The sequence below is a fragment of the Pholcus phalangioides genome, unplaced genomic scaffold, assembly GCF_987345545.1.
Source record: "Pholcus phalangioides strain wild (caught in Gottingen) unplaced genomic scaffold, Ppha-v1.0 ptg000024l_1, whole genome shotgun sequence".
Classification (NCBI taxonomy): domain Eukaryota; kingdom Metazoa; phylum Arthropoda; class Arachnida; order Araneae; family Pholcidae; genus Pholcus; species Pholcus phalangioides.
Genome location: NW_028301616.1, coordinates 9,662,761 through 9,672,246, shown reverse-complemented (window position 1 = coordinate 9,672,246; position 9,486 = coordinate 9,662,761). Strand labels below are relative to the sequence as shown.

Below are 9,486 nucleotides of genomic sequence, written 5' to 3'. Positions count from 1 at the left end.
CATTGATTAAAATTTATTGAAAATGAGATTAATAATTTATTTATTGATTGTGAGATTTTTTTATGAGAGATTTATTTATGTTTTGAGAATTATGAGTTATTGATGAATTATTCGTTTAGTGATTTAAATGAGTCATTTATTCAGTGATTTAGTGTCATTTATTTAAGGATTTAATGAGTTAGTTATTTAGTGATTTCATGAGTTAGTTATTTAGTGATTTCGTGAGTTATTTATTTAGCAATTTAATGAGTCATTTATTTATTATAAGCAATTCATGAAATAATTATTTATTATGAGTTATCTATTGAATACAAGTTTTTACTTTAAAAATTAGTTATTTCTTCAAAAATGAGTTATTTATGAGTTATTATTAATTAAAAATAAGTTATTTATAAGTTATCATTGATTGAAATTTATTGAAAATGAGATGAATAATTTATTTATTTATTGTGAGTTATTTATATGAGTTACATGATGTTGTTTGGAATTTTGTTTTGCAGCGTACGTACCGACGAGGCAATGTCCGACGGCGTATGGAATATTCCCTCATTCATATAACTGTAGTACTTTCTACATGTGCATTGGTGGAGAGTATAAAGTCCAGGAATGTCCAGGAGAACTGCATTTCGACAAGAGAGTGAAAAGATGTAATTTCCCGCACTTGGCTGGTTGCTTGAGTGAGTAAAATTAGTGATTTGATTTCGCAATTCATGCAAAAAAACTAATTCAATTTCATAAATGCAATATTCTGCCTGAAATTATCTTTTTTTTAGGTGTGTTTTTAGTTATCGTAAAATTAGCTGTTTTTTCCCTCCCTTAGAAAATAAAGGAAAAGGCATTAAATCCAATTCTTTATCTTCAGAAAGTTCAGCCAAAGGTAAGAGTCGTATAATACAGTGTTCCTCAATCTTTCTGAAAACAAGGACCAGTAAAATGTCTGATATAATTTGACGGATCACTGATGTCCCGTATTACGGGACATCATCCTACAATTTTCGTTCGAATTTTTTTTATACATTTGTTCCGTTTATTCAATGATACTTATTTGTATATGTAACATCTACCAGTCGTAAATACACATTCATAAAAATCATTTTCATAATATATATTTTTTATGACAATTACGGCAATAATTATAAATAGTTATTTGTCAGGTTTAACGTTTTGTCCTCAATTTTTTTGGAATTTCCATAATGACTGATGATTGTGCCTACTTCTCACAAGGTTTTTGATGACAGTTGGCGATGTCCCGTGTTTTACGGATTATTATTTAAGATCTGATTACTCTATCTTTGTCAATGAAATATGGTCATCAAATCATTTGAATATTCTTTTTCGCGAAATACATTTATGTTTACTGCTATTTTTAGCAGCCCATTTATTTCCCCATCCATCGGCAATTTTAGCAGTAATTAGAAAAATCATTTAAGGCAATAAATTGCAATTTTTTGCAAAATTTGGTGGCATCCCGTATTTAGGATCGGGATTTTCCTGCATTCTCCCCAATGAAGTAAGGTGAACCCTACTATGAAGGTATAATTTTATTTGAACCGATAAGGATATTACTAATATCAATTACACAACGGGTGAATAATTTTATCAAGTCTGCTTGCGGTCCACCGTGGACCACCTCTGGTCCACGGATCATATGTTGAGAAACACTGGCATGATAATATTTGGCTATTAATTACGGTTTTAACTGAGATCTCTGAATCTGTCTAATTATGAATTTTTTCGTCGTTATATTTCCCGACAGATGAGGAGCAAAAAAAGAATCGCCTCTGCCCGAAATTCCACGGAGTCTTCAAAAATGCTAAAAACTGCAGCACGTTCTTGTTCTGCGTCGGTGGTCAACCAATTATGCAGGAATGTCCGCCGGGGTTGGTTTTCGACCAGGATTCGAATCGATGTGATTTTCCTCATATAGTTGGATGTGATCGTAAGTAAATTTTTTTTTAATGGATTTATTTTGAAGCAACATTGTACACTAAAAACTTCTGCTTGTATCAATATGTTTTTCACAGATTACTGCTATGCCATTTTTCTGTGTAATGAACTAAACGTTTCAGAATAGTATGAAAACATTTTGGGATATGATTACATACGGGAAAAAATACACATTTGTTGTTAAAAAACATACTTGATATTCTTAATTCAAAATAACGTAAATCAAAAGTTGTGAACGTATTTCTTAGTTTTCAGTTCTCTGCACAGTCAGAACCGTTTAAGATACAGGTAAAGTTTCATGGATATGTTTTGACAAATTCTTGAGAAATCAAGATTTTTTTCGTGAAATGAAAAAGCAAAAAACACAAATCTTCAGGAAACGCATTCAAAGATTTTATTTCAAAGATTAAGAGCACTAATTTCGTTTTATTTAATTAGCAATGACTTCGCTTCTAGTTATTGTAGAGATGAAAATGACACTGTTTTAAATTCCAATATAACTGCTGTTTTTTTCGAATGAACAAATTTGACGAAATTCATCATTTGAAAGAGGGCAGTCGCTTAAATTCAAGACCAGTATTTCTCGATGGGGAATTGAATACAATAATGATTATTGAAATTTTGTTGATGAAATCTGCATCGTGTATGTGTGTACAGGATGTGCGAAATTGTTCGCACCACAGGTATCACTACAACCGTTGATTTTAGAAATATTCATTTACAATTACAAAAAATTTTCAAATAACGTGTGATTACTTAAAATCTCAAAATTGGTTTCTTTGAGGGATCGTATGCACGAAAATAAAGAAATTAACTTTTACACTCCCCGTGTGCTAAAATTAATAATTTTTTAAATACAAATCCCGAACCGAAAAAGACATTCGCAAAAAAATGTTATTAGAATATTTATCGAGATATATACGTATATTAAATGTATAAAATCACTATGTTTTGGCAACTTATCACTGTGCTGGTGAGTTTTTGTTTGCTCAAAAGTTGCCAGTTTTAAGGACTATACTCAACCATTTAATTTTTTTTACACTTAATAAATAACAATTGCATTTTTCCACAATTATTTTGACCAAAATTGCAGAATTTTTATAACTTTGAATTTAATTTACGTTTCACAATTTGTAAACCGCACCCTCAATCTTTGACGTTAAAAATATGAAAGATTTTTATAAAATTGACTTTTCACACACACACACAGACAGAGCCGTATTTACTAATTAGAAATTTTTGCACACAGGGTCTACATAGAAAATCTATTTTTCTATGATTTTTTTATGTATATCACGCTTTGGGAAATTTAAGACACTTTTTGTAAATATATTTTTTAATTCACACAAGGTTGCAGAAATATCCGAATTACAAACAATTTGGGACAGCCTGTATTAAATTCTGAAATAATTTGTTTTGATGTTTAAAATCAGCATCTCCAGGTGCCGTTAACGTCCTCGTTTGTCCAGAACGCAATGGAGTTTTCCGCAACCCGACGGACTGCAGCGTTTTCTACTTATGCAGAAACGGCCGGCCATTCAAATATGAATGTCCACTCAAGTTGTCCTTTGACTTGAAACGCAAACGATGCGAATATCCAGAGAATGTCAACTGCCCGGGTGAGTTTACATAGTATATTGTCGATACACGGCCTATCATTTCCTCTTGGAAAATATTTGAATTTCGGATAATAATAAGTTCAAACGAGAGCGGCTCTAGGGCTGTGCGACACGTGCGACCCTACGGGGAACTATTTTAGGAGAGGCACCAAATCAGGGGTGAATAAAAAATAACAATTGCAAACAAAATTGGGAAAGAATGTAATTATTCCATGTAATTATTGCATGTTAATTATTCCATCAAAGGGTTCTGTAAAATATTCCAACTTATTAAATGGAATAATTAACGGAAAATTTATGATTTTTTGTGTATAAATCCACGAATTTTCCTGTTGTGGCTTATACGCCAGAGGAACTGAGAATAGATGTCTCAAGCTGCCCTTCATAGCCCTTTCAGACTTGAACATTCATATTTTTTTCCTGGAATTTTCAAGATATTTTGCATTTTTGATGCTTAAAAAATATATTAAAAACATAAATGTCAGCTAATCTTAATCTCTTTCTAATTTTTCAATTTTTATTTATTTATTTTGTGAAGAAATAATTCACTTCTTTCAAACTTTTTCAGCCAAAATGATGCAAGGTACATTCATCTTCTCACACAATTTTTTTCAGAATTCAATTCCTAAATTTCATGCAAAAACAATCACACTTTTCCCTCGAAGCCATCTTAAACCCCTCCCCCCACCAAAGTTCAAATTTAAGAGCTGCCCTCTTATGAAAACCCTCAAAGTTCAACATTAAGTGCTGCGCACTGATGAGAACCCCAAAGTTCATATTCACCACACATCTAACTCAAAACTTAAACAATCCTTTAAGTCAGGGCTTAACTCGCTGAGGCTAAAAAAAAAATTCTTGAGAGAAAAAGCAACTCCCACATTTGTGCATGCAGGATCTGAAAGGGATAGGCTCGAATCTTTGGCGTGTCCCCAGCTTGGGATTTTAGCACGGGCCTTTCTGTAAAAGAATTTAACTCTTTCGGTAAAATTAATAATAGGTCATTCCGATATTCTTAAACATTTCCCTAATCATACAAAAATTGGTGAAAAAAATTGATTTGATTAGATAACTCATCATCTGCAATTGAAAAAAAAAGTATACGTACCAAAGAGAGCGAACTTCAATCAAGACTAAGATGCAACCACAAAAAAACTCTGTGAACAAAGTTTTACAATGGTTTTATGAAACCTTAAAAAACAGGTTATGATGTAAATAGGCGTAAAAACAAGGCGGGTAATTATGAAAGATTTGGGCACAATTTTCAATCATGGAGGCTCGATCTCGAGGCTGGACCTGAAATCACCTCTCTATTTCATTCACAGCGGCTATGGCGTCATCTGAAATAAAAACAATTAGAGCATGTACGCAAGTTACGGTATCGTTTGAATAATCTGTAGTACGAATTTCGTTTTATTTGGAACAGTAGGACGCACTCTGGAGCTCTCTGCAGTGAGGAACTTATTTCTCGCTAACCCTCTGTATTTTTGGTAAAGAAACTGCTCAGAATATTTTTTCCCCCACAGAATCGACGAAAGAGAAAAGAGAGAATGCACGGAACTACATGCAGATCCGTCAAATAACCAGAGAAGAAGTCTTCTCAGAGAACCTATTCAACTCTTCATCAATAGCAAATCCACCTACCATGATGCTGATCGACTGAAATTAAATACCAAAACAGCATTTTTTTTTGCCCAAACAGTGCAGTTGCCAAATAATTATCTGTAGCCTAATAAATAGATGATTATTATACTAATTATGTTTTTACTGTGTGGTATCAAGGTAACCGATTTTGCTATATGTCGCTCCGGTACTCGGATATATTCGAGTAAAACTAATCTTACCAAATTCGAAAATTTTCAAAATGCTCTGCGAACAGTCACAGAGTTACTCTGTCACTTTTTCAGTGCTCCGAGGTTCATTGTAAGGGACCATTCAAGTATTACGTAAGCAGATTTTCAGCCATTTTTGACACCCCCCCCCCGTCAGCACAACATTGACCCCCCCCCGTCAGCAAAATTTCGTCAGCACCTTAGAATATTTCATATCTTCAAAAGGGGTGGTTGATGACGTAAGCAACCTTCAAACCCCTCTTCCCCCCTTGTCATCAAAAGTCAGCAAATCCGAAACCCCTCCCCCCCCCCGATGCTGACGTAATACTTGAATGACCCTAATGAAGATATCAGAAAAGATAATCATGTATCGTATGTTAAAAGCTTTTACCTCTCGGAAATCGGAATCTGAACGTTTGAGAGAAATTGCTACATATCTCTACACACAATGACTCAGATTTGCCAGACCTAAAAATTTTCTTACTGTCATTAGACCTGATATTCGAGGAATATGATGTGTAAATCAAGGGTGCTCAACCTTTTTTGGATAGTGCAGACCACTTGGTCTGCCATGGTCGGATGAAGTTGGTTTTCTGCGGTTCCCAACTCTAAGGAGCGAATGCGAGCCGATCTCCCCGTTAAAAAGTCTCGAAACAGAGAGCAACAGCCCTACAACGCTACAGATGCTCAATCATTACACTTCACTCACAATTTGAAATATAGATGGCGGCACTAATTCTCGCACAACATCATGTACGCACTCGGACTGTTAGGTGCAGTAGGTACTCACACTTCCGGCACAACTCAAACGGTATTAAGTTGGCCATGGCGATAGATCGGAGTTGTGCTCGGTTTGAAAGAAAGAAAGTGCAGGCCACTCATGTAGCGGGTTACTTGAGTGATCTAGAATAGCGTCGCCGCAGATCATTAATTGGTGTAATTATTTTAATTTTTTTAATTATTTAGTAATTATGTATTTCAATTATTACAATTTTTTTATTGGTCATCTAAAAACACATTTAAGAACTTGATGTGAAGTCATTTCAATGTATTCAAAAAAAATTTATCGGGAAAATATATTTTATTAGCTTTAAACTTTTAAAAAAGGAGGAAAAGGTCAGATGCGATATTAATTTACGTGATGTGGAAATGCGCCGCGGGTTACTTGAGTGATCCGAAAATGTGTCGCGCGGACCACTTGATTGATTTGGAGCTGTGCCGTAGTTCACTTAACAAGTGATCAGAAAATGTGCCGCCGGTCACTCAAATGATCTGTAAAAATACCGCGGACCACTTGAATGTTAAGTAACTGCATTGCGGTCACTTAAAAGTGATCTGGTAATGTGCAGCTCAGTTCATCTTTGCAAAATTAAGTTGGATGTCGCATTCCTCATCAAATGACTCCGAGGGCCGTATTCGGCCAGCTATTTGACTGACGGACGGGCAACGCTTCTTTCCCTTTTCTATGCTGTTCCTTCCTAACTTTAATCCGATCTTAGAATTCAAATATCTCGGCGAATATTGCTCTTAAAAAAAACCTGGATTATTATTTATTATTTATTTTTTTTTATTTTTGGCATCAGGAGAGACAAGGCAACAACTTTCTAATTGGATTTTTGAGCACATGATGCCCGTTTAACTTTTTTTTTTCAATTTCGATAACTGTACAACCACTTGCAACATGAATGATGCATCTATAATTTTTATAATTGGAAGTATTCCTCTTGGATCAACGGTTCTCCAGTAAAAACCGGTGCGTGCTGGTAGCTATGCACCCTGTACATGACGAAGAGGCCATCAGCTGAGTGAGTCCACACTCAGTGAGAACCCTCGTACCACCATTCAAGGCAATCAAGAAGAAAAGCTACATTCAATATATCGATTCATCAGATTCCATTTCCTGTAATGGCCCTGGTGAACTTGGATAAATGGACCGACATAACGATCAATCACAGTCGTAAAATATTCAAAGACAACAAAATAACTTCTGGAAGCAACAGAAAGAATACAAAAAAGAAAATGATATTACAAACAACCATTTAGTTTTTTGGCACACATAGTATAATTTCCTCACAGAAAGAACGAACATAAATTGAAAGTCTTTGGGAAAAATAGGTCCCTTGATGTTGAACTCGAGAAAACTAGCATTGAGTGGAATGGATTGCCTCGAAATTCCGCAATAAATATTCATGAATATTTTTATGGCCCATTGTCTTTTTTTTTCCAGTATTTCCAAGTACAGAATATTCAAGATAATAAAATATTCATTTAGTAGGTAATAAAACGACTTATACATATTTCAAAAACATTTCATCAATCTCATGAGATAATGAATATTTTGTTTGTATGCAGAGACAGCCGCCATGTTAGATTTATCAAGTTAATGGGTAGTATAAATGGAATATTTTTTTTTTTTGCCTTTCCCAATGTCTTACCTTATAATTATCGTAATGTTTCTTAAAGAAATATACCGTTAGACTTGGAGTATAGACTTATAAATATACTATAGAAGACGTAATTATGGTAATACTGAACGGCAAAGACTCGAAATTAACATGATTAGCTTATTCGAGTATTTTTCGCATGAATATTTTGATAATGAAAAAAAATTATTTATCACACTCGGGAAAATCACTCGGAGGAAAACTTTATTGCTGTGAGTAAGCAAGCCTTCTGCGCTTTCTTGGGTTCACACATGCCTCCCACCCCCGTTTGCAGAAAATGGCCGTGATGCGACAAAAATTATCAAATGATCACACACCTCCCTGACATGTCTACTAGTAGGTTCGTATTCTACGTATTTCTAGGATCACTCGCGCACCTTATCTATTCTATAATATAAAATCACAAACAAACTCGAAAAGGGCCTGTTGCTAAGCAACCGAGTGACGGAAGTGGGTTTGAGTGACGGAAATCTGTTACGGAAGTGGGTTCGATTCATATATCGATATTCACATTCATATATCGATATTCACATTCATATATCGATATTCACATTCATATATCGATATTCACATTCATATATCGTACATTCATATTCATATATCGATATGATATCATATATCATATATCATTGGGTCGATATTCACATATGGGGACCAATTTGACCCATCGGGACCATGTTATGTGCATGTACCAAGAGGCTCCTACATCCTACAGCAGAGCCCTTAGGCTGGAATTTAGATTTCGAGCCCCCAAACCAGCTTTTCAGGGGCCCCTCTGTGATTAATTTATAGTGTGAAAAATCAAAAAGTGATAAGAATCGTTGTGGCCCCTGTCAGCCCTTCCTTTGTGGGGGGGGGGAGGTCCATGCCGAGAGGTATATATATGTATAATATACACACACAACAGCAGTGCTCCCAACACAGGGTCGGGGTACCCGGGGAAGATTTCACGTATAAGTAAAAAGTTTTCATTTCCAGGGGCCCTTGATGGATCTCATTGTTTTCTTGCTGCTTTAACGTTGGAAAATTTCGATAGCGGAAGCAAAAGATATATCCAGTCTGGGGCCCCACCAAAAGTATGCGAATTGGTGTCCCGGGTAATTGGTTGGGGGTCCTGGATTTTATTCGTTGGTAAAACGAATACAAATGAAAATTTTTCATGGTACTCGCTCCGTGGGATGGCCGACAAGCTTCCAAGTCGGGGCCCATGTTTACAGGTTTCATTTTGGGGGCCCTGGATTTTATTCGTTGGTAAAACGAATACAAATGAAAATTTTTCATGGCACTCGCTCCGGGGGATGACCGACAAGCTTCCAAGTCGGGGGCCCTATGTTTACAGGTTTCATTTTGGGGGCCCTGGATGAATCTCATTCTTTTCTGTTGTAGAATTTGCAACAGCCGAAGCCCGAGATAAAGCCAGTCTGGGGCCCCATCAAAAGTATGCGAATTGGTGTCCCGGGTAATTGGTTGGGGGCCCTGGATTTTATTCGTTGGTAAAACGAATACAAATGGAAATTTTTCATGGCACTCGCTCCGGGGAATGACCGACAAGCTTCCAAGTCGGGGCCCATGTTTACAGGTTTCATTTTGGGGGCCCTGGATGAATCTCATTCTTTTCTGTTGTAGAATTTTCAACAGCGGAAGCCC

At 35.7% G+C, this 9,486-nt stretch overlaps 1 protein-coding gene across 1 annotated transcript; it reads left to right on the top strand.

Moving 5' to 3' along the window:
* Positions 1-574: 574 nt before the first annotated feature.
* Positions 575-5,226, top strand: LOC149068706 (protein obstructor-E-like). Its single transcript, XM_089251202.1, has 5 exons — positions 575-677; positions 821-877; positions 1,757-1,939; positions 3,381-3,566; positions 5,090-5,226. Exons 1-5 carry the CDS (start codon positions 575-577, stop codon positions 5,224-5,226), a joined length of 666 nt encoding a protein of 221 aa, XP_089107328.1.
* The last annotated feature ends 4,260 nt before the right edge of the window (positions 5,227-9,486 follow it).

Bases quoted from the DNA above. Each gene is read 5' to 3' on its own strand.
- LOC149068706 (XM_089251202.1), top strand. From the start codon at position 575: ATGTGCATTGGTGGAGAGTATAAAGTCCAGGAATGTCCAGGAGAACTG. The intron at 1,940-3,380 runs GTAAGTAAATTT...GTTTAAAATCAG, and splicing joins TCATATAGTTGGATGTGATC to CATCTCCAGGTGCCGTTAAC. The intron at 3,567-5,089 runs GTGAGTTTACAT...TTTCCCCCACAG, and splicing joins AGAGAATGTCAACTGCCCGG to AATCGACGAAAGAGAAAAGA.